The sequence below is a fragment of the Pseudophryne corroboree genome, chromosome 2 (genome assembly GCF_028390025.1).
Source record: "Pseudophryne corroboree isolate aPseCor3 chromosome 2, aPseCor3.hap2, whole genome shotgun sequence".
Taxonomy (NCBI): Eukaryota; Metazoa; Chordata; class Amphibia; order Anura; family Myobatrachidae; genus Pseudophryne; species Pseudophryne corroboree.
Window position 1 is genome coordinate 338,097,109 of NC_086445.1, and position 26,664 is coordinate 338,123,772.

General features: G+C 42.8%; 1 protein-coding gene across 2 annotated transcripts in view; it reads left to right on the forward strand.

Moving 5' to 3' along the window:
- GPC6 (glypican 6) overlaps positions 1-26,664 on the forward strand; it is a 1,112,124-nt gene that overhangs the window by 409,497 nt on the left and 675,963 nt on the right. For both annotated transcript variants that reach the window (XM_063953010.1, XM_063953011.1), the window contains exon 3: positions 4,576-4,967. In XM_063953010.1, the coding sequence (XP_063809080.1) occupies positions 4,576-4,967 (392 nt within the window). The remainder of the gene's footprint in view (positions 1-4,575; positions 4,968-26,664) is intronic.

The following is a 26,664-nucleotide window of genomic DNA, read 5'->3' on the forward strand; positions in this document are numbered from 1 at the left end:
TCCTTGAAATTTTCACTACAGTTATTGTAGGAGATGGATGTGATACAATTGTTAGTGAGATCATGTTTACGTACAGTACCATTACATTTGTATTTAACCTCCTTTTAGCAGCTATTCTTGCGCACATGACTCTTCCATGTACACTGCTCAAAAAAAATAAAGGGAACACTAAAATAACACATCCTAGATCTGAATGAATGAAATATTCTTATTAAATACTTTGTTCTTTACATAGTTGAATGTGCTGACAACAAAATCACACAAAAATTATCAATGGAAATCAAATTTATTAACCCATGGAGGTCTGGATTTGGAGTCGCACTCAAAATTAAAGTGGAAAAACACACTACAGGCTGATCCAACTTTGATGTAATGTCCTTAAAACAAGTCAAAATGAGGCTCAGTAGTGTGTGTGGCCTCCACGTGCCTGTATGACCTCCCTACAATGCCTGGGCATGCTCCTGATGAGGTGGTGGATGGTCTCCTGAGGGATCTCCTCCCAGACCTGGACTAAAGCATCTGCCAACTCCTGGACAGTCTGTGGTGCAACGTGGCATTGGTGGATGGAGCGAGACATGATGTCCCATATGTGCTCAATTGGATTCAGGTCTGGGGAACGGGCGGGCCAGTCCATAGCATCAATGCCTTCGTCTTGCAGGAACTGCTGACACATTCCAGCCACATGAGGTCTAGCATTGTCTTGCATTAGGAGGAACCCAGGGCCAACCGCACCAGCATATGGTCTCACAAGAGGTCTGAGGATCTCATCTCGGTACCTAATGGCAGTCAGGCTACCTCTGGCAAGCACATGGAGGGCTGTGCGGTCCCCCAAAGAAATGCCACCCCACACCATTACTGACCCACTGCCAAACTGGTCATGCTGGAGGATGTTGCAGGCAGCACAACGTTCTCCTTGGAGTCTCCAGACTCTGTCATGTCTGTCACATGTGCTCAGTGAGAAGCTGCTTTCATCTTTGAAGAGCACAGGGCGCCAGTGGCGAATTTGCCAATCTTGGTTTTCTCTGGCAAATGCCAAACTTCCTGCACGGTGTTGGACTGTAAGCACAACCCCCACCTGTGGGCGTCGGGCCCTCATACCACCCTCATGGAGTCTGTTTCTGATCGTTTGAGTAGACACATGCACATTTGTGGCTTGCTGGAGGTCATTTTGCAGGGCTCTGGCAGTGCTCCTCCTGTTCCTCCTTGCATAAAGGCGGAGGTAGCGGTCCTGCTGCTGGGTTGTTGCCCTCCTACGGCCTCCTCCACGTCTCCTGATGTACTGGCCTGTCTCCTGGTAGCGCCTTCATGCTCTGGACATTACGCTGACAGACACAGCAAACCTTCTTGCCACAGCTCGCATTGATGTGCCATCCTGGATGAGTTGCACTACCTGAGCCAATTGTGTGGGTTGTAGACTCCGTCTCATGCTACCACTAGAGTGAAAGCACCGCCAGCTTTCAAAAGTGACCAAAACATCAGCCAGAAAGCATAGGAGCTGAGAAGTGGTCTGTGGTCACCACCTGCAGAACAACTCCTTTATTGGGGGTGTCTTGCTAATTGCCTATAATTTCCACCTGTTGTCTATTCCATTTGCACAACAGCATGTGAAATTGATTGTCGGTCAGTGTTGCTTCCTAAGTGGACAGTTTGATTTCACAGAAGTGTGATTGACTTGGAGTTACATTGTGTTGTTTAAGTGTTCCCTTTATTTTTTTGAGCAGTGTATATTCATAGCAGTCTGTTTCTGAACACTATATTGTTAGGTTTAAAATATGTTTGAACATTTTTCAGGTTGTGTTGCTGCTCTTTTAGTATCCATACCTATTTCTTAAACCATCATTTAAAAGTCTTCCTAGAAAGTCTGTAATTGGTCTTTTGTTTAAAATTCCTTTCTAGGGCCAACCATAGCTCAGATCTAACTTGCAGTGTAAAAATAAAGCTATCCAGCAATCGTGGGCTGCATGCAAAAGTGCCCAGTATTTTCCTTGCATGCAAAAAAAATAAAAATAAAAAGGTATTTGCACCTCTTGCACAGCTACATAGTCTGTCCAGGTGTTATTTGTGTTTTCCCTTAATTTGCTTTTCCCCCAACTCAGAAGCAACTCCAACAACTTAAGCGTTGTTTATAATTGCCACGCTTGATGGACCACTAAGAGTCAGGGTCGCCCATCACAATTAGGGGCATCCTGACAGATTTTGACCCTGGGCACTACTTGAGACTTTATATTGTACTATCTAATTAATACAATTACATTTACAACCTTAATTTTTTTATAAAATACATTGTTTTGTGGGGGATTAAGGCAGACGAATGCAATAAAACAATGTAATCTGTGGTAATGGTAAACTTTCAAGTGAATGTCCCCAGTTACTACAGGCCAGAGATTAGCTGCAGACTGTAGATAGCAATGTAACTTTTAATTTACTTGAGCTAAATTGAACTGTAGAACTGTACATAAGTGACGGGATGTTACAGTCTCACATGAGAAATGGCAATCTTACTGTATATGGCACACTGGCAAGCAAATGATTCAGATGTCACATGCCCAGTTCCAAGACATTGTGGGTGGGGCTTCACTTGCACAACTGAATGCCCAGAGCATTGTTTTCTGCTGGTCCCCAAACATATACACACATGTATGCAGGCTTGGACTGGCCCACAGGGTTACAGGGGAAACCACCGGTGGGCCCCACTGCCTGGGGGCCCTCCTCCTGCTCTAAGGATAAGATTCCAGACTGTGCTTTTGAATTATACATCATACATATGTTACCTTATACTGGACTATGGTGTATTTTCTACAGTGCATTATACATTATACATATGTTACCTTATACTGGACTATGGTGTATTTTCTACAGTACATTATACATATGTTACCTTATACTGGACTTTGGTGTATTTTCTACAGTGCATTATACATTATACATATGTTACCTTATACTGGACTATGGTGTATTTTCTACAGTGCATTGCTGTTATTAATCTATTATTAATCTGGTACATTATCATGCATGCAGCAGCTGAATTTACTGTATATATTTATGAAGGGGCCCAGACATTGCACTCTCTAATGGTTAGTCAAACCAATGAGGTGGCAGGCCACACCTCCTCTGTGGACTGGCCACACCCCTAAACATGGGCCCCTACCACTGAATTCCCCCAATGGGCCCTACATGCCCCAGTCCGACACTGCATGTAAGTCTGACATCTGCCACAGAAAAGATCTTTTCCAGCAAGATGCATCTTGAGTTACATTCACTGCAACTTATACATGCACATATCCTATTGGAGAAAGATTGCTATATAAATAAAATTATTATTATTATTATTATTATTATTATTATAATAATATGTTTTTATGCATATACAGTAGCTTCTATCTATAGAATACAAATGTGTTCAGCTCTGAATGAGATCCATTATGTGCAGCTGTACCATCATCTTCAAATCATTAAGTATATTCAAAGAAAATGTATTTTTAATAATAAGCATTTACAGTATTGAGCTCCTACTTGTTTTAGCAGATTAGTGGAACAACCCTATAACACAAAGGTTAGTGGTCTAACAAAACCATGACTTACTTTGGGAGCAAATGTTATTATGGCTAATCTGAAAACTAAGAAAACATGCATTCCTAGTTATAGATTTTCAATAGGATTGCTGAAAAATCTGAGAAAACCAGCACACATGGGAGTCATACGTATATATGGTAAATTGTATGTGTTCAATATACTGTATATCTCTGCAGATATGTATATATTGACTGTAGAAACCTATTGTTTAGAAATAAAGTAAATATGATATTAATAATTAATGTAAAGTAGTTTGCAAATATTACAGTGTATATGTCTGTCAACTTTACCAGTGACATGCACATAAACACTGGTGTAGTTACTAACTGGTATGGAACATATAACCAACGTATGTATGTAGTAACATTACATATTTAAAACAACCTATATTTGAGTTTACATGTTGTACCATATTTATAGATGTGTGTAGAGAATACCCTTTGTTATTTTGTTCATAATATTTTAAACAAACAATTGTATATTATGTTTCTTTTTATTATGAAATGCCATTCTATATGACACTGGGCCTAATTTAAGGTTGATTGCAAAATCTTCCTCTAATGGGCAAAACCATGTGCACTGCAGGGGGTGGGGGGGTGGGGGGCAGATATAACATGTGCCAATATAGTTTGATTTGGGTGGGTTATATTGTTTCTATGCAGGGTAAATACTGGCTGCTTTATTTTTACACTGCAATTTAGATTTCAGTTTGAACACCCCCCACCCAGATCTAACTCTCTCTGCACATGTTACATCTGTCCTACCTGCAGTGCAACATGGTTTTGCCAATTAGTAAAGATTGTGCTTTTGCGATCAACCTTGAATTAGGCCCTTGGTCTACTTTAAATTATATTTATTATCAGCAGTGCAGATTTTCTTTTCTAACTGAGCAATATTTATTGTTGGTACATGACCAAATGGTCTTCATTATATTCCTTTTAAGAAGTTTATCTGCTTTGCATCATAATTATTATTTTCTTACTTTTGTTTTGCCCTTTATAGAATTCTTCAGATCACTCCTGGAGAATGCAGAAAAATCTCTAAATGAAATATTTGTAAGGACATATGGCTTGCTCTACACACAGAATTCAGAGGTATTCCAGGACTTATTTACTGAGCTGAAACTTTACTACACAGGAGGAAATGTCAACCTGGAAGAAATGCTGAATGATTTTTGGGCCCGTCTTTTAGAACGCATGTTTCAATTGATAAATCCTCAGTATCATTTCTCTGAAGACTATCTTGAGTGTGTCAGCAAGTACATTGACCAGCTAAAACCATTCGGGGAGGTACCAAGAAAATTGAAAGCACAAGTTACAAAAGCGTTTGTTGCAGCTCGAACTTTTGTCCAAGGTCTTACAGTAGGCCGTGAAGTTGCCAACAGAGTGTCTAAGGTAAAATAAATAATTTTCTTATATTGACATTTCTCCACGTTAATAGGGTTACAAATGGTATTTTATTTGAATGAGATTGTTGATATTACTGTTTGTTGGTGTAAATAATGCCAATTTGTAGTTGCTATCAAAATGTATTTTGAAACACTGTTTGGTTTAACCCGTATTGTGCATGGTACAGGCCACCTTCCAATATTAATGCCATATACTGCATGTACAAAAAAACAGAAAGGCTTTTGTTATTTGCACTACTGCAGTTTTGAGCAAAATAAGAACAAAATATTTCCATGCTTTCATTTGCTAGCTACACACAGGTCTGCAGTACTAGTGCTAGTGCCAATTACAAAAGTCCCTGTGTTTTGTACCAAAATACATTTGCTTGATATACAGTAGGTATTTGAGGCTTGTCAGATGGATTCATTGTTGGGTCATGTTGAGCAGGAGCTATAGTAATGTAGACTACTCAGCTTACTAATGTTTCATAAGGACCACTGGTTAAGAGGTTGACACTGATTTCTATATCAACGATTTCACCAATAGGAAGCTACTGAGGACAAAACATTTATTCCTCAACATGATGTATCTGCATTGGGTCAATATACAAGAAAAAGCACATTATCAACTCTCAATTAATTGATTGCAAGTATCACTATGGAGACCAAACTGGCAGTACCGTTTAGCGAGTTATACTGGGAGGTGCATGTTAAGTGGTTCCTTTTTTTTTTTTTTTCTTTTTCTTATACTTTCACTTAGATGCAGTAAATCACTGTAATTTGCTGGGGAAATACAAGAAAAAGCTATGATGGTAGCGGCTTTCCTATCATATAGACTTCATTTAAGTGATTCCTTTATTCTGCATGCATGTTTGATATAAAACAGAAATTGTAAGTACTGCTGAAAAAAGAATATACACTACAAATCACTGTTATTTGCTATTGTTTATTAACAAATGTATGTACGTGAATTATGAACTGTGGTGTCTGCAAAGTCTAAATGTTATTTTTGCAACAGTTGATAACACCAATTTAGTTACACATCACTATTAACTGTAGCTGTGTTTTGTTACAATATCATTCTGCTGTGTTTTCAGTCCAGTCCTTCTGAGATGACATGGCTTCTGTAATACAGAACTTGTTTATCCCATTTTATGTTTCACTGTTATTATACCAGTCCATGAAAGAGGATATACATTAGTTTTACAGTTCTAACTTTCACACTGAATCATTTTACTCAATTCACGGTAGCTCTACCTCTCAGCGATGAGAGATGTTATGTTGTTTGCTACGCTTTGAGAGTATAATAATATCAGTGATTTGGAGACCTCTACAAAAGGAAACAGATTTCAGAGATCAGTTTCTATTTTTAATAATTCTTTCTTCCTTGGCACCTTTTGCTATTTTTGCAGTTTTTAGCAGAACATGTACTGATAGCATTGACCACTTACTGTAAATCCTGAATCATAAGTATAGTTTATTTAGCTCTATAGACTAAGAGCTATGGGGAAATGACACTTGGAAGAGGCACTCTAGCTACTCTTGGTTAGTTCTACAGTGATCTTACAATATAGTGATAATCAGATATTGTCAACTACAAAGTACAAATACAAGTATTAATCTATGACCCAGAATCTATTGGATTTAGGTATTTCTTTGATTTAGTGAAACATGCATAAAATACACTAGAATACTGTATATTCTAAAATGACCAATCTCTTCACACAGTGTCATTTGCTCCCCCTCTTCAGTTCTGCAGAGCTTCTCCCAATAACTGTAGGTAGACTAATTTGATCTGTACAGTATCGGCGGGATGTAATGGCATCTGAGATTGCTGGAGGTGTGGGATGCTTGACGATTTTGGATGTTTTTGTAAAGGGGCAAACAATTACAAGGCAAACCCATGCCTTGTAAGTGATTGCCTCTTTACAAAAACGTACGAGGTCGGCAGGCATCCCGCACCGCCAGCAATCTCAGATGCCATTACATCCTGCCGCATATGTGATATAACAAACAGCAGCAATAATTTACTATTTTTCCTTTATGGGTTGCATGTCTTTCTGGGTAATGGGTATTCTGATGAGGAATGATGTATCTTTATATATATATATATATATATATATATATATATATACCGTATTCCAGATTATGCTATCAACATCTCATTGCAGATAAATAGGGTTTATATAGGTAGTCACCACCTGACGCATGTGTATGCATCGAGGCAGCGATTATGTGCAGCCTGCCTCGATTAGTCACATCGGTCGTATTCTCCATGCTTCCTTATGGAAGCGCATACATACATACATACATACATACATACATACATACATGGACGTTTGCAGGCACACTATTTGCTGTAGGTGGGTCGCTTTTACCGCTACTCGTCTGTAAGATCACGTTGGGCACATCTGTATATAGTCTTTACTGTATAGATAATGTAGGCACAATAAGTAGGGGTGTGCACTGGAAATTAATATGTGCAACTTGACCTCTGTACAGAATTTATATACTACAGTACCAAGATGAATTGAAGAAAAATATATTTTTAGCTGCCGGGTTAATTAACACCACAAGTAATATGATCTCAGATAATCGAGATTTCAGTAATTTACTTCTGCGTAAAAATTTATTGTAGGCGACATGCAGAATGTGGACTGATCAGCTCCTATAGAAAATACTGAAGTTCTCCTTGTCACAAATAATATTGGACATTTATCTACCATATTTCAGCAAATGTAGATTTTGCCTGTGTAGCTAAACAAAATATCAGATGAATAAAGAATCAGATTTCATGGCCAATATTTTGACTCCATATTTATAAGGAATAAAGTAGACATGTGGAGTCAGAATATCTACATAAATATACCCACCTTGTTACATACATAAGCATGCCTTCATTCATATATTTGCAGATGTTGATGTAAGTATATGAAGTTAATTTTCAAATCCAATTAACCTATACATGCACAACCATCTAATAAACATTTTGTCTAAGGCGCCCCTTTCAGTAGCCAGAGCCACAGACATTTTTGCAGGGATTCCTTCATTTTTCTTATCGCCACAGCTGAGAAAAACAAAAGGCTCAATCACAAACTCCTATCAATAGATTATGAATTGATTTTCCAGTTATGTATTAGGGAACTGGCAGAAACATGTAAATACAGTATATCTGCAGCTAGGGGAAGGAGCACCTCAGTAAAATTATTATTTTTTTTATCGTAATGCAGCTTTTCAGGAGTCTACCCAGGATCGCATTGCAATATGCGATTGAACCAGGCCAATGTATTAACTGGCACCCACAAAGACAGAAGCTCTGAAAGGAGCTTGTCCCTGCGATGTGCTTTGAGTGATGCTGGGGCTTCTGCACATGCGGTCCCGCTGATTGTACATGCGTGGTGGCCATCGGTCATTGTATGCAGCTGTCGGTATTCCAACAGCGGCATCCCATCTGCTGCAATACCGGCGGTGAGGCAGCGAGACCCCTTGCGAGCTTGCTGTGCTTGCCATAGGTTCTATTCCCACTCGGTTGGTTCATGTAGTCACCAACTGAGTGGGAAGTACGGGCAGGTGTCAGGATGCCGACTGTTGGTTTATCAGCTGGTGTCAGGATTCAGGCATTGGTCTTCTGTATGCCAGGGTCCTGACAGCCAGTAAACTGACTGCATCCCGTAACTGCATAAAAATGCCCAACACATTTCTAATACACTTCTTGGTGTGGGGTGCAACTTAGATGCATGTTTAGATGAAAAACATTGCACAAGAACAAAATTAAACACACTGCCCCACCTCCCCACAGGAAAAACACACACTCATTGGCCCACACAAAAAATTGGCCCTAACAGACAAAAAAAAAACATATTGGCCCATACAGATAACAATAACACACATTGGGCCTCAATAGAAGAAAAAATGAAAACTCAATGGCCCCTGACAGAAAAAAAAAAACACTTTACCTAGCATATAGGGGGAAAAATTGTATCTCAACAGAAAAAAATATACATTGGCCCTCGAAAGGAAAAAAAAAAACACATTAGCCCACACCGGAAAAAAATAAAATACTTTGGCTTACACAGGGCAAAAAAACACATTGGCTCCCAACAGGAAAAGAAACACATAAGTCCCCATTGAAAAAAATAAATAAAACACATTGGCCCTGACAGGAATAAATAAAACACAATGGCCTACACAGGGAAAAAAATTGCCTTACTGTACTCATAGCCCCAGTCTCCCACAGAAGACTGATCCCCTTGCAGAACTAGCTGATATAAGTGGCTCTGCTCCCCCCCCCACCCCCCAAGAGTGATATTCTTCAGTTTAGCTGCCAGTACAAGAACTGTCGGGAGCTATAATTTATTGTGATCACTGTGGTGCCTGGACTTGTAACAGTACCACTGTATGTAATATGGGTTCCAAGTACAGTGTCTAGGAGACTGGAGGATAATGTGGGGAGTATATTTTCCTGGACCTGGCTGGTAGTTTAGGTCTATGGGTTGGTAGGTACTGTATGTCCCTGGGGCTGGGAGGGGTGGAGTGTATGTCCATTTGGTAAGAGGGCAGGGTGGGTATCGTAGCTCTCTGGGGCCAGTGGGGTAGCATAGTAACATAGCAACATAGTATTCGAGGTTGAAAAGAGGCAAAATGCCCATCGCGTTCAACCTGTATTAAGTTGAGTTGATTTTAATGTACCTACTGAAGAAAGTTTCATGACTAGTTAACAACTGCAAATCATGTTACACCCGGATTGACAACTTCATTATTTTAAATGTTGTAACCTTGCATATCCTTTTCAATCAGAAATTCATCCAATCCCCTTTGAAATGCATTTACAGTGTCCACCATTACCACTTTCCCTGGTAATAAATTCCAAATCCTTATTGCCCTAACAGTGAAGAACCCTTTCCTCCGTTGCGTGCAGAATTTTCTCTCCTCCACCCTCAGCGAGTGCCCACGTGTCCTAAACAGAGTTCTTTTAATAAATAAATCCTCTGATCACTCTTTGTAGTGCTACTTTACATATTTGAAGACTTAAATAATGTCTCCTCTTAGACGCCTCTTTTCCAGTGCATACATGTTCAACCTAGTAAGCCTTTCCTCGTAATCCAGTCTCTCTAGCCCTTTAATCAGTTTAGTAGCTCGCCTTTGAACCCTTTCAAGTTCACCGATATCTTTCTTATACTGTGGTGCCCAAAACTGAACACAATATTCCAGGTGCGGACGTACCATTGATTTGTACAGCGGCAGAATTACATCCTCATCCCTTGTCTCAATTCCCCGTTTTATGCATGCTAACACCTTACTTGCCTGCTTTACTGTGCTTTGACATTGTATACGGTTATTTAGTTTATTATCAATGAGTACCCCCAAATCCTTTTCCAAAACTATTACCCCTAGACTTCCCCATTTTATATGTAGGATGCAAGTTTGTTTTTAGTCCCGAAATGCATAACCCTGCATTTTTCTATATTGAACCTCATTCTCCATTTAGACGCCCAGATTTCAAGTTTAGATAAGTCATTCTGCAGAGACTCTACATCTATTTCTGAATTAATTACCCTACACAGTTTAGTATCATCTGCAAAGATTGACACTGTGCTTTCCAGCCCTTTTTCTAGGTCTTTGATAAATATGTTGAACAGTAGTGGCCCGATTATGGACCCCTGTGGTATTCCGCTGACTACTGCAGTCCAGCTTGAGGACTTCCCATTGACCACTACTCACTGTACCCTGTTTTTCAGCCAGTTACTTATCCATGTACAAACAGTTTTTCCTAGGCAAAGCTCTGTTAATTTGAGGATTAATCTCCTGTGAGGCACTGTATCGAAGGCTATTGCAAAATCTAAGTAGACCACATCCACTGCTTTTCCTTGGTCAAGATTGTCGCTCACTTCCTCATAGAAGTTAACTAAGTTAGTTTGACATGATCTGTCCCTCACAAACCAATGCTGGTTCTTGCTAATAATCTTAGTGGTCTGCAGATACTCATGTATGCTATCCCTTAGAATTCCTTCCAATATTTTCCCCACTATAGATGCCAAACTAATCGGCCTGTAGTTACCCGGATGATTTTTGGATCCCTTTTTAAATAATGGCACTACCTCTGCTATATGCCAATCCTTCGGTACCATGCCAGTTCTAATTGAACTATTGAAAATCAAGTATAGGGGTCTTGCTAGTTGTGACCTAAGCTCCATAAGAACCCTCGTATGAAGTCTGTCTGGGCCAGGTGATTTATTAATCTTTATTTTGCATAATCTCTCCCTGACTACTTCTTCACTTAAAGAAGTATCTAATCATGGATCCTTACTGTCACTATCGCTATGCACTACTCCCACCATCAGTTCTTCTCTGGTGAAAACTGATGAAAAAAATTTGTTCAGTATTTCTGCTTTTGATACGTCTTCATTTAACAGTACTCCAAATTCATATTTTAATGGACCTATGTTCTCCTTTTTTAACCTTTTACTGTTTATGTATTTAAAAAAAAAATCAGATTGGTTTTACTCACTATAGCAATTTGCTTTTTGTTTTCAATTTTAGCTGATCGTATTGCATTTTTGCATCTTTTATTGCATTCCTTGTAGTACTGGAATGAATCCTCCTTTCCATTAGATTTAAATGCTTTGAAAGCACGCCTCTTTTTGTTGATTTCGGCCTTGACCTTCTTGTTAAGCCACATCGGTTTGAGTTTGGTACTCCTGCGCTTACTGCCCATGGGCATACATTTGTGAATATTGCTATCTAGCAACCCTTTTACAGCATCCCACATTTCCGAAGTGTTCTTACCATGAACCAAAACTTCCCACTCAATGTCGTTTAGTGCACATCTCAGCATACTGAAGTTAGTCTTCCTATAGTTAAATGTTTTTATGAACTCTTACAGCTATGTTTCCTGAAACTGATGTCGAATGTGATCATATAATGATCACTGTTACCCAAAGTCTCCCCAACTTTAGTATCCGATATGATGTCCACATTATTAGTAAGATGGGTAGTGTATGTTCCTGGTGCTGGGGGGAGTTGTAGCAGGGTGTTTAGTGTATGTCCGTTGGTTGGGGGGTACTGTGTCTATAGGTCTGAGGGTAGGGTGGGTAATTTATGTCAAAGGTGCCTGAAGGAGAGGTATGGCAGGTAATGTATGTCCCTTGGGCCAGATATAGGTTGTAGGGTAGATAGTATATATATACCTGGTATAGGGGAGGGGGTACTGTATCCAGGGTGCAAGGATGTAGAGTGAGGAGTGTATAATGGGGGTTGTGGTAGGGTAGATAGTGTATGTCCCTGCCTGCTGTATTTAAGGGGACGGGGGGCAGGGTAGGGAGTTTATGCTGGGGAAGCGGAGTGCTAGTGTAGATAGTCCCTGGGTTCTGTGGTACTATGTCTAGTGTGTCTGAGGTTGGGGGGAGCAGAGCCGGCCATAGGCATAGGCAATTGCCTAGGGCATTTGATATGCCTAGGGGCATCATCAGCTTCTGCTGATTAAAATGATATGCGACATGCCTATATTCTGTATGTAGCATTTAATATGCAGATACAGCCACAGTCTCACACAGTATATTGGCATGCTGCATATCAGTTTAATCAGCAGAAGTTGCTTGTGCATCCTAGCCACATAGCAATGCAAATAAGATGCATTTTTATAAAAAAAAAAAAGTGCCAGACGTTAGCATTGATGCAAGATTTGTGAGGAGACATCTGTATCAAAGCAGAGGCAGAGGTCACAGTGTTAGTGGAAGAGTGAGTGCTGTGTGCATGTGAGTGGGTTGGTTGTGCAGTAGTGTTCAGAATATGTGTAAGGAGCATTATGTGTGTCATGTAAAAATGCATGCAACATATGTGTAAATGGCCACTGTGTGTGTCATTATGTGTATAAGGGCATTAATAATGTGCGGCATATGTGTAACAGGGTACTACTGTATGTGTGTCATTATGTGTACAGGGGCACTAATAATGTGCAGCAAATGTGTAGGGGGCACTATGTGTGTCATTATGTGTATAAGGGCATTAATAATGTGCGGCATATGTGTAAGGGACATTGGGGCAGATGTATTAACCTGTAGAAGGCATAAGGAAGTGATAAACCAGTGATATGTGCAAGGTGATAAAGGCACCAGCCAATCAGCTCCAATATGTAAATTAACAGTTAGAATCTGATTGGCTGGTGCCTTTATCACCTTGCACATATCACTGGTTTATCACTTCCTTATGCCTTCTCCAGGTTAATACATCTGCCCCACTATGTGTAAAAAGGTTGCCATAATGTGTAAGGTGCATTATGTTTATAAGGACATTAATGTGTCTCATATGTGTAAGGGGCATTACTGTGTGGAATTGTGTATAAATGCATTACTAATGTGTGGCATTATGTATATAAGGTGCTATACTATGTGGCGTTGCAAATAGACAGGGCACTACTGTGTCGTCTAATGTGAATAAAGAGCAATAAGGTGTGGTGTAATGTGAATAAGGAGCAATTCAGTCTGATGTAATGTGAATAAGGGGCTCTACTGTGAGGAGTAACGTTTATAAGGTAAAATGATACTACTGTGGGATGTAATATGAATTATGAACACTATCGCAAGATAAAATGTGAATAAAGTTGCAGTACTGTGTGGCATAATTGGAATTGGGGTTACTATTGTGTGGTCATGTCCCTTCCCAGCAAGAAGATGCCCCTTTTTGGGCTGTGCGTCAAATGTGCGAACTGTTCCTATTTAAAATATAGGGGGTACAAGGACTGCTATGGGTGAGGTGTGATGGTGCTGGGAAAGAGGTGCAAGGTCAGAGGCAGAACCAGCGTTGGTGCAAGGGGGCACCAGCCAAAATCTTGCCTAGGGCATCATATTGGTTAGGGCCAGCTCTGGGGGGGAGTGTATGTTCCTGGAGTCAGAAGAGGGTGGTAAGGTGAGTAGTGTACTGTATGTCTTCGGGCAGAAGGTTAGTGTAAGTCTAGAGGTCGAGGGTAGGGTATGTGGTATGATAGGTTACAGATGTGTTCCGGAACCCGGGTTGGTGGTTAGGATATGTACCACACTGGGAGGCCATGTGGCAGGACTTATTAGCTATAGCCAATACCTGGAGCACAAGCCTCATATACCCCACTGTATCTTCTCTGGCTTCTGGTTTGTATACTACAGTGAAACGCAAATCCCAGGTGCACATCAGCCGGTACTAGAAGACATGTGAATCAGCCGGGGCTGGTAGGAAGTGGTAGCCAACCTGGCAGGGGGGAACAAGGGTCCGGCCTAGTGTGGTCTTCCCTACTGTCCCGGTTACCCAATCAAGCCCTGTTTACCAGGAACCCCTGCAAGAAAGTTTTGGTATAGCTACAGGGAGACTTCAGGTCAAGGCCCTCAGATCTGCCTTTTGGGGTTACTGGCCATTACTAGTATGCTATAAGGTGAGCAAGAATTGATATCAGGATAATGGTTCAATTAGCAGAGCTCAGAACACAGTATAGCACCGAAGAAGCAATATCTGACTAGCCAAGGATTGTATCACAGGGGAACACATTAAAGCTAGAACACTGGAGTGGGTAATGCCAGCACTGATGAGTAATACAAATTACCGCATACAGTAACTGAAGGTTGTTCATAAATCACTCTACATTACTAAGTAGGGGGGTTTCAAGTAGGATTGATTTCCATTCTGTTTGAAATGCAGATTTGTACAGTAATTTTTGTTTACATAATTACACTTGATCATTTTACTGACATGATTTTAATGCATTTTCCATGCTTTTTTGATGTGTTACAATCTTACCAATACAATCAATTGTACTGGTGGTCTGTATAATATTAATGCATATCAGTGGTCATGTCGCATTCTAGAAGTTTAAACACAATGTTAAAATGTTTTTAATGCAACAGCTTTTATAAGCCCATATATCAACCTATTTTTAATGTACTTTTCAGATGTTAATTTGCTGCTGAAAAGTACATTAGCAGCAAGTAGGACAAGTCCTAAAGATGGGACAAGGAAAGGTGTTGGAATTGATTTAATAGTCTTGTTAGATTGGATTTATTCTAGTAATGATGTAATGAAATTACAGACTTGCTTTCTGTTAACAAGAACTAATAGAAAGTTTTGTGAAAGTCAAACCTGAAGGAAAGTGCTGTGCTTAGTAGCTAAGCGGTAGCAATGTAATTATTTCACCTGCCCTTGTACATTGACTCCGGTATGCGTAAAGTTATTACAAGTTCACCCAGAGTTGGATTGAGTTAAAGTGAGAAAAAAAAATCCTGAGCTTGTGTGATAGCATCTCTCAATTTAGTGTACAACTGATTCCATTAAGTTCCTTTGTACTATTCTATATTTACTTTACAGTAAATTTATTGTAACTGAAATCATACAGTAGGTTGTAAATGGTCCTTTTTTAACTTCAATTTCCCAATCGTAACTGCATCAAAAGAGGCCAAAACAACATAAGCAATTCCCTTTGTTCTGGAAAATGTATTCTACAAAGGATTAAATCCGAAGAGACTATGTTTTCTTAAGAAGTGGCCAGAGACTGTCTTAAAGGTAAAGCTTGATACTTACAGTATTTGTAATGCTGTATAATCTGTAGGCTATTTACATCTGGTTGCATCCTAGAATTCTGTATAGCCTCATGCAGCTCAGAATCAGAATCAGCTTTATTGGCCAGGTATACTTGTGTATCCTAGGAATTTGTCTTCGGTTTGCTATACAACAGCCAGGTAGGTAACAGGTAAGCAGGTGTGTGTGTGTGTGTGTGTGTGTGTGTGTGTGTGTGTGTGTGGGGGGGGGGCCAAGTAAAGTTACACAGATAGGTATACCGTAGGAACACAAGTTAGTTACACGTACGTCTAGTCAGTCAATGTTCAGGAGTTCAGCAGGCGGACCGCTTGGGGAAAGAAACTTTTGAGGCTTCTGGTGGATCTGGCGGGGACAGCCCTGTAACGCCTGCCTGAAGGAAGCAAGTTAAACATGCTGTGGCCGGGGTGTAGCTGGTCTTTTGCTATCTTCATTGCCCGCTTTTTAGCTCTGGACAAGTACAGGTCCTGGACTGAGGGAAGGTCGGGCCCGATGATCTTCTCTGCGGTTCTGACCACCTTTTGGAGCCTGCATCTGTCCCTCGCGCTGGCGGAGCTGTACCATACGAGTATCAAGGAGCACAGTACCGACTCCACAATCGCGGAGTAGAAGAGGAGCAGAAGCTTCTGTGGGATGTTGAACTTCCTTAGTTGCCTGAGGAAGAACAACCTCTGCTGCGCTTTCACAACAGTGGCGTCAGTGTTGGACCCCCTTTTAAGGTCCCGGGAGATTGTGGTCCCTAGAAACTTGAAGGAGTCCACTAGCGATACCACACTGTCAGCAATCGTTAGCGGAGGTGCACTAGATGACTTCTTCCTGAAGTCCACTATCATCTCGACAGTTTTGAGGGGGTTGAGCTCGAGGTTGTTGTGGATGCACCACTGGGCCAGCCGGTCTACTTCCCGTCTATAGGCCGATTCGTCCCCATCCTTGATGAGGCCGATGACGGTGGTGTCATCGGCGAATTTGATGATCCTTACTGATTGCGCCTCTGAGGTACAGTCATTTGTGTACTGGGAGAAGAGCAGGGGTGAGAGGACACAGTCCTGAGGGGCCCCTGTACTAATGGACCGCGCTTGAGAGGTGAATTCCCTTGCTTTCACCACCTGTGTCCTATCTGTCAGGAAGTCTATTATCCAGGAACAGGTTGCTTCTGAGACCCCTAGGCGAAGTCATTTGGGGTGGAGGATGCTGGGGACGATTGTATTGAAGGCCGAGCTGAAATCGACAAACAGGACCCTCGCGTAGGTACCGGGAATGTCTAGGTGCTGTAGAATGTAGTGCAGGCCCAGGTTGATTGCATCCTCGACACACCGATTCGAGTGATAGGCGAACTGCAGGGGGTCCAGTTGGGGGCCAGTCACAGTTTTCAGGTGATTCAAAACCAGACGCTCGAACGTTTTCATGACCACAGACATCAGTGCTATCGGCCTGTAGTCGTTCAGGTTCGTGATAATGGGTTTCTTGGGGACCGGGACTATAGTAGACCTTTTGAGGCAGGAAGGGACTTTCTGTAGCTCCAGCGATTTATTGAAGATCTTGGTGAATATGGGGGCGAGCTGACCTGCACATGCTCTTAGGGCAGATGGTGACACTCCGTCAGGACCCGGAGCTTTCCTGGTTTTGGCCCTTTTGAACAATGCCTCCACCTCTTCTTGGGTGACTTGCAGTGCCTGGGGTTGGCCGTCGGTGTTCGGGGCATCGTAGAGGTGATTGTTTGGCTTGCAGGGGAATTCTTTTGCGAACCTGCAATAAAAGTGGTTCAGTTCATCTGCAAGGTCTTGGTGCATGGCGGTGGACTTTGATGTTTTCCTATAGTTGGTTATGGATTGCATTCCTTTCCATACAGATACAGGGTCATTGGTGGAGAGATCGTTTGTCAGCTTGTCCGAGAACCGCTTTTTTGCTAGCCTGATTCCTTTAGTCAGAGAGTTCCTAGTACGGTTGTATAGTGCTCTGTCACCGCTGCTATAGGCCTCCTCTTTGGCTCGACGAAGTTGCCTGAGCTGGGCATTGAACCAGGGCTTGTTGTTGTTGTAAATGCGGTAAGTCTTGGTAGGTACACACATGTCCTCACAGTAGCTGATGTAGGATGGGACAGTGTCTGTCAAGTCATTCAGGTCGGTTGCCGAGGCTTCAAATACCCTCCATTCCGTGCAGTCAAAGCAGGCCTGGAGCTTCATCTTGGCCTCATTGGTCCATTTCTTAACAGTCTTAACGACAGGCTTAACTGCTCTCAGCTTCTGTGTATAGGTAGGGAGTAGGTGGACGAGGCAGTGGTCAGATAGGCCGAGTGCAGCACGCGGGATAGACCGGAAGGCAGACTTGAGGGTAGTGTAGCAGTGATCAAGGGTGCGCCCTTCTCTAGTGGGACACGTGACTTGTTGTTTGTACTTAGGTAGCTCCTTGCTCAGGTTAGTTCTGTTGAAGTCACCCAGTACTATATGCAGAGAGTCTGGGTGTTTTTGTTCTATGTCGGATATACATATGGCCAGGTGGTGCAGGGCTTCGTTCACGCAGGCGAGGGGGGGGATGCACACTCCCACAAGGACATTTGAGGCAAATTCCCGGGGGGGAATAGAAGGGGTTGCAGTTGATACTCAGCATCTCCAGGTGAGGGCTGCATGATTTGCCTATGATCGTGACATTGGTGCACCATCCGTCGTTGATGTAGAAGCAGATGCCACCACCCTTCGTTATAGTATAGCTATAGTACTGCTAAGCTAATGGTAAAAAAGTTGGCCTTTGGATACCATTTAATGGGGATGTGGTCGAAAATCTGATAGTCAGAAGATCGACTGCGGGATCCCGATGGTCAAAAACGGATTCCAGAGGTAAGTACAGGGGGTTAGGGTTAGACACTAGGCGGAGAGATAGGGTTAGGCAGTGGGGGAAGTTAGGGTTAGGCTGCAGGGAAGGTGGTTAGGGTAAGGTTGTGGGGGGGATGGTTAGAGTGAGGCTGTGGGAAGGGTGGGTTAAAGTATCTAATCTAACTCTGCACATGTTACAGTATATCTGCCCCCCCCCCCTGCAGTGCACATGGTTTTGCCCATTAGCTAACAAATTTGCTGCTGCGATCAGGTCTGAATTAGGCCCACAGTTTGAAGAAGTAATGCACTTTGTTAACCTGGCATGGTGAGTTGATATAGTAGCTGAAAGAGTCTTGAGTTTCCAAGTCTTTGGATATAGGGTCTGATTTTTGTGTGTACGTTGATGATTCTCCATGATACACGGGACAACTACACAAATTTAAATGGCATACTTATCCAAAATATCAAGATTTTAGTGGGTTTTAAGTTATAGGGTAAGGCATTGCTACTAAGCAATTACGTTCATATAACAACACAGTTTAAAAGGGAAAAAAAATTAAAAGCGTGTGATGCACGGGACGGGTTCACTACGGTATGCCGGCGGTCGGGCTCCCGGCGACCAGCATACCGGCGCCGGGAGCCCGACCGCCGGCTTACCGACAGTGTGGCGAGTGCAAATGAGCCCCTTGCGGGCTCGCTGCGCTCACCACGCTACGGGCACGGTGGCGCACTATGCGCGCCACGCTTTATATTCTCCCTCCAGGGAGGTCGTGGACCCCCATGAGGGAGAATAAGTGTCGGTATGCCGGTTGTCGGGATCCCGGCGCCGGTATACTGTGCGCCGGGATCCCGACAGCCGGCATACTGAAGACCACCCCACGGACTTTATGTTCACTTTCTGGAGAATTACCTAAGTAAAGCAAAAAAAAAGTACTTCAGTGTTGTGTCTTTGTGTGTGGAACAAAACATGTTGCCATGCAAGGGGAGCATATATATACTTAAACTAAACTGGGCTTATAAATATATATTTTTATGTATCTCGGAGGCCTGGGAGACTGAGTTAGTATCCTCTTCTTCTCCTGCAGATTGCTGTTTGTTGACTAATGGATATACAGTAGTCTGTATGGTTTTTGATATATGACTTGTCTTGAGAAAGATTCTGTGGATGAATTGAAATTTGAAACGTCAACTGGAAAGCTATGATTCATATGAATTAGTGATGAGCGGGTTCGGTTCCTCGGAATCCGAACCCCCCCGAACTTCACCCATTTTACACGGGTCCGAGGCATACTCGGATACTCCAGTATTGCTCGGTTAACCCGAGCGCGCCCGAACGTCATCATCCCGCTGTCGGATTCTCGTGAGATTCGGATTCTATATAAGGAGCTGCGCGTCGCCGCCATTTTTCACTCGTGCATTGGAAATGATAGTGAGAGGACGTGGCTGGCGTCCTCTCACTTTGTTTCAGAACTTTCAGGGGGCTGCAAATATCTTTATTCTGGGGACCAGCAGTATTATAGGAGGAGTACAGTGCAGAGTTTTGCTGACCAGTGACCACCAGTATTATACGTTCTCTGCCTGAAAAACGCTCCATATCTGTGCTCAGTGTGCTGCATATATCTGTGCTCACACTGCTTTATTGTGGGGACTGGGGACCAGCAGTATTATATAGGAGGAGTACAGTGCAGAGTTTTGCTGACCAGTGACCACCAGTATTATACGTTCTCTGTCTGAAAAATGCTCCATATCTGTGCTGCATTGTAGTATATAGTAGGAGTAGGAGTACAGTGCATAATTTTGCTGACCACCAGTATATAATATATAGTAGTACGGTACAGAAGGCCACTGCTCTGCCTACCTCTGTGTCGTCAAGTATACTATCCATCCATACCTGTGGTGCATTTCAGTTTTGCACAGTTTGCTGACCACCAGTATATAATATATAGCAGTACGGTACAGTAGGCCACTGCTCTACCTACCTCTGTGTCGTCAAGTATACTATCCATCCATACCTGTGGTGCATTTCAGTTTTGCACAGTTTGCCGACCACCAGTATATAATATATAGCAGTACGGTACAGTAGGCAACTGCTCTACTTTGTGTCGTCAAGTATACTATCCATCCATACCTGTGGTGCATTTCAGTTGTGCGCAGTATATATAGTAGTAGGCCATTGTTATTGATACTGGCATATAATTCCACACACTAAAAAATGGAGAACAAAAATGTGGAGGGCAAAATAGGGAAAGATCAAGATCCACTTCCACCTCGTGCTGAAGCTGCTGCCACTAGTCATGGCCGAGACGATGAAATGCCATCAACGTCGTCTGCCAAGGCCGATGCCCAATGTCATAGTAGAGACCATGTAAAATCCAAAACACAAAAGTTCAGTAAAATGACCCAAAAATCAAAATTAAAAGCGTCTGAGGAGAAGCGTAAACTTGCCAATGTGCCATTTACGACACAGAGTGGCAAGGAACGGCTGAGGCCCTGGCCTATGTTCATGGCTAGTGGTTCAGCTTCACATGAGGATGGAAGCACTCATCCTCTCGCTAGAAAAATGAAAAGACTTAAGCTGGCAAAAGCACAGCAAAGAACTGTGCGTTCTTCTAAATCACAAATCCCCAAGGAGAGTTCAATTGTGTCGGCTGCGATGCCTGACCTTCCCAACACTGGACGGGAAGAGGTGGCGCCTTCCACCATTTGCACGCCTCCTGCAAGTGCTGGAATGAGCACCCGCAGTCCAGTTCCTGATAGTCAAATTGAAGATGTCACTGTTGAAGTACACCAGGATGAGGATATGGGTGTTGCAGGCGCTGAGGAGGAAATTGACAAGGAGGATTCTGATGGTGAGGTGGTTTGTTTAAGTCAGGCACCTGGGGAGACACCTGTTGTCCGTGGGACGAATATGGCCATTGACATGCCTGGTCAAATTACAAAAAAAATCACCTCTTCGGTGTGGAATTATTTTAACACAAATGCGGACAACAGATGTCAAGCCGTGTGTTGCCTTTGTCAAGCTGTAATAAGTAGGGGTAAGGACGATAACCACCTCAGAACATCCTCCCTTATACGTCACCTGCAGCGCATTCATCATAAGTCAGTGACAAGTTCAAAAACTTTGGATGACAGCGGAAGCAGTCCACTGACCACTAAATCCCTTCCTCTTGTAACCAAGCTCCTGCAAACCACACCACCAACTCCCTCAGTGTCAATTTCCTCCTTACACAGGAAAGCCAATAGTCCTGCAGGCCATGTCACTGTCAAGTCTGACGAGTCCTCTCCTGCCTGGGATTCCTCTGATGCATCCTTGAGTGTAACGCCTATTGCTGCTGGCGCTTCTGTTGTTGCTGCTGGGAGTCGATCATCATCCCAGAGGGGAAGTCGGAAGACCACTTGTGCTACTTCTAGTAAGCAATTGACTGTCCAACAGTCCTTTGCGAGGAAGATGAAATATCACAGCAGTCATCCTGCTGCAAAGCGGATAACTCAGGCCTTGGCAGCCTGGGCGGTGAGAAACGTGTTTCCATTATCCACCGTTAATTCACAGGCAACTACAGACTTGATTGAGGTACTGTGTCCCCGGTACCAAATACCATCTAGGTTCCACTTCTCTAGGCAGGCGATACCGAGAATGTACACAGACGTCAGAAAAAGAGTCACCAGTGCCCTAAAAAATGCAGTTGTACCCAATGTCCACTTAACCACGAACATGTGGACAAGTGGAGCAGGGCAAACTCAGGACTATATGACTGTGACAGCCTACTGGGTAGATTTATTGCCTCCCGCAGCAAGAACAGCAGTGGCGGCACCAGTAGCAGCATCTCGCAAACGCCAACTCGTTCCTAGGCAGACTACGCTTTGTATCACCGCTTTCCATAAGAGGCACACAGCTGACAACCTCTTACGGAAACTGAGGAACATCATCGCAGAATGGCTTACCCCAAATGGACTCTCCTGGGGATTTGTGACATCGGACAACGCCAGCAATATTGTGCGTGCATTACATCTGGGCAAATTCCAGCACATCCCATGTTTTGCACATGCATTGAATTTGATGGTGCAGAATTATTTAAAAAACGACAGGGGTGTACAAGAGATGCTGTCAGTGGCCCAAAGAATTGCGGGCCACTTTCGGCATTCAGCCACCGCGTGCCGAAGACTGGAGCACCAGCAAACAGTCCTGAACCTGCCCTGCCATCATCTGAAGCAAGAGGTGGTAACGAGGTGGAATTCAACCCTCTATATGCTTCAGAGGATGGAGGAGCAGCAAAAGGCCATTCAAGCCTATACATCTGCCTACGATATAGGCAAAGGAGGGGGAATGCACCTGACTCAAGCGCAGTGGAGAATGATTTCAACGTTGTGCAAGGTTCTGCAACCCTTTGAACTTGCCACACGTGAAGTCAGTTCAGACACTGCCAGCCTGAGTCAGGTTATTCCCCTCATCAGGCTTTTGCAGAAGAAGCTGGAGACATTGAAGGAGGAGCTAAAACAGAGCGATTCCACTAGGCATGTGGGACTTGTGGATGGAGCCCTTAATTCGCTTAACCAGGATTCACGGGTGGTCAATCTGTTGAAATCAGAGCACTACATTTTGGCCACCGTGCTCGATCCTAGATTTAAAACCTACGTTGGATCTCTCTTTCCGGCAGACACAAGTCTGCAGAGGTTCAAAGACCTGCTGGTGAGAAAATTGTCAAGTCAAGCAGAACGTGACCCGTCAACAGCTCCTCCTTCACATTCTCCCGCAACTGGGGCTGCGAGGAAAAGGCTAAGAATTCCGAGCCCACTGCTGGCGGTGATGCAGGGCAGTCTGGAGCGAGTGCTGACATCTGGTCCGGACTGAAGGACCTGCCAACGATTACTGACATGTCGTCTACTGTCACTGCATATGATTCTCTCACCATTGAAAGAATGGTGGAGGATTATATGAGTGACCGCATCCAAGTAGGCATGTCAGACAGTGCGTACGTATACTGGCAGGAAAAAGAGGCAATTTGGAGGCCCTTGCAGAAACTGGCTTTATTTTATCTAAGTTGCCCACCCTCCAGTGTGTACTCCGAAAGAGTGTTTAGTGCAGCCGCTCATCTTGTCAGCAATCGGCGTACGAGTTTACTTCCAGAAAATGTGGAGAAGATGATGTTCATCAAAATCAATTATAATCAATTCCTCCATGGAGACATTCACCAGCAATTGCCTCCAGAAAGTACACAGGGACCTGAGATGGTGGATTCCAGTGGGGACGAATTAATAATCTGTGAGGAGGGGGATGTACACAGTGAAAGGGGTGAGGAATCGGACGATGAGGAGGAGGTGGACATCTTGCCTCTGTAGAGCCAGTTTGTGCAAGGAGAGATTGATTGCTTCTTTTTTGGTGGGGGCCCAAACCAACCAGTCATTTCAGTCACAGTTGTGTGGCAGACCCTGTCGCTGAAACGATGGGTTTGTTAAAGTGTGCATGTCCTGTTTATACAACATAAGGGTGGGTGGGAGGGCCCAAGGACAATTCCATCTTGCACCTCTTTTTTCTTTCATTTTTCTTTGCATCATGTGCTGTTTGGGGACTATTTTTTTTTAAGTGCCATCCTGCCTGACACAAGTGCCACTCCTAGATGGGCCAGGTGTTTGTGTCGGCCACTTGTGTCGCTTAGCTTAGCCATCCAGCGACCTTGGTGCACCTCTTTTTTTCTTTGCATCATGTGCTGTTTGGGGACTATTTTTTTGAAGTGCCATCCTGTCTGATACTGCAGTGCCACTCCTACATGGGCCAGGTGTTTGTGTCGGCCACTTGGGTCGCTTAGCTTAGTCACACAGCTACCTCATTGCGCCTCTTTTTTTCTTTGCATCATGTGCTGTTTGGGGACTATTTTTTTGAAGTGCCATCCTGTCTGACACTGCAGTGCCACTCCTAGATGGGCCAGGTGTTTGTGTCGGCCACTTGGGTCGCTTAGCTTAGTCATCCAGCAACCTCGGTGCATATTTTAGGACTAAAAATAATATTGTGAGGTGTGAGGTGTTCAGAATAGACTGAAAAGGAGTGGAAATTATGGTTATTGAGGTTAATAATACTATGGGATCCAAATGACCCCCAAATTCTATGATTTAAGCTGTTTTTGAGGGTTTTTTTGTAAAAAAAACACACCCGAATCCGACAAAAAAAATTCAGGGAGGTTTTGCCAAAACGCGTCCGAATCCAAAACACGGCCGCGGAACCGAATCCAAAACACAAAACCCGAAAAATGTCCGGTGCACATCACTAATATGAATAAATTAACTTGTTGTATATGTCATGAGAAATTAATTTGACTGGCGAGTGCACCTACAAGACTTTGGGATCATTGAGATATCATATATTATATATTTTTTTTATTTTTTTATTTTCTGTGCAGGGTAATTACTGGCTACTTTTGCATGTAGCCCACAAATGTTAGCTTTATTTGTACACTGAAATTTAGATTTCAGAGGAGTATTTAACAAAGCTTGTCAAGAGAAAAAATTTGTGAGAGATAATGTGCCAACCAATTAGCTGCTGTCATTTTTCAATCACAGCCTGTATAATGTTAATGTGAAGCTGATTGGTTAATGTGAATCTCACAATTTTATCTCTCTCCTGGCTCTAATAAATACCCCCCTAAAGCTCTCCGCACATGTTACATCTGCCACACCTGCAGTGCAACCTGGTTTTGCCTGGTTGCTTGCTTTTTTGCCTCATTTACAAACATGAATCAGGCCCACTGCCCCCCCCCTTTCCTGGGCTCCACCGTTCCCGCACCCCCTTACCTGTCAGCGGCAGCAGCTTCTCCAGCCAGCACATGCTGCTGTATGCTCGCTAGACTGTGGTGGTGCAGGGAGGCTGCTGCCGCTTTGCAGCAGTCTTTTCTGCCTGTAGGTGGGGAGCAATCACACTGATCATGCCCCCTCTAAATTTGCACTTTGCTGAAGGGCACAATAGCAATTTTTGCGGTACTGAAAATATTTTTTACATTCATTTGCATAAGGGTCATGGCCATGCCTCCCATGAGTAGGCCACACCCCTGAAAAAGTACCTGGGCCCGCCAGTGCTCTCTACACCCCTGATCAGGCCTATAGATATATAGTCAATGGGGTGTTACCCAGCGCTTGAGTAATTCTTTAAACAGTCCGGTAGTTGAGCAAGAAATGAAAAAGGGGATGAGGGCCTCTTGACACAAGTATATTGTAAGAATATAAATAATGTAGAAAATCACTATGTTTCTTGGTCTATATAATGGGTCCTAATTCAATGTTACATTGAGTAGAAATTCTGTTTTCTGATAACACTGTTAAGCCGGGTACACACTGGGCGATAATGAAATGCCAGCGATATAGCGTTCAATGATATAGCGCATACACACTGAACATTTTCGTTCAACGTTATCGATCAGTGATGTCACTGCCGACATTCCTGAACATGCAGCTCAGCTCATTGACGGGTTGAGCTGGATAACCCTAACCCTTCCCTCCGCAGCTAACCCTCACCCTCCCTGGCATACTTACATCTGGGATTCCAGCTGTTCGGATTCCGGCATCAGTTTTCTGACCCATGGGATCCCGTACGTCGGGATGCAAATTACAGTACATCCCAGATTAACATGCGTCATGGTTATTTGCGTAAACTCCTAGTGGAATTGGCAGATGAGGGGTGTGATGATGCAATTCTCAGTGATGTGTAGCCACAATTTGCTTAATTAAGCATTTCCACTCAGGGAACTCTCCTGAAAAGGGGGAAACAACAAATGTAGGCCAAGTATGTATAGAATAGATGTAGAATTAGCATAATTTATACCTACATTTACTATTTCTACAGACTAAAAAATGTTTTTGCCTTTTAAGGCCAATACTGTTTATGGAACATGTGTATGGCTATTACTGAGTACATGTACTTACACTGAGTAATGATGGCTCCTTGACACCTACTACCACATCCAATATTAATTCAGCTGCAAGTCCTCTAGACTCTCTAACCTGCCAAGGTTAATTGGCTTAGAATGAATCAATTATGGCTTGTCATTTTAGTTGAATAAAATTAAAAAACAGGTATTATTGGATGTTACTCAAAACACAGTAATTGGATATAGAAGACAAAAAAAAACATGCATAGCATTAATGAATACAGCTCAGTAGGTGGGCCCGAGGTCATACTTACAGGGAAATCTTAACGATACCTTCTCCAGTTATGCTACAATGCTACAATGTTTGTCTTAATATCAAGTCTTTGTATACATAGTGAGATATTTGTTATTGTTTTAGAAAACACTGGCTTAAAACGTTGAATATTAAAAGTATGGAGCTTTTCTTTTTTTTTTTTGCTTTATCAAA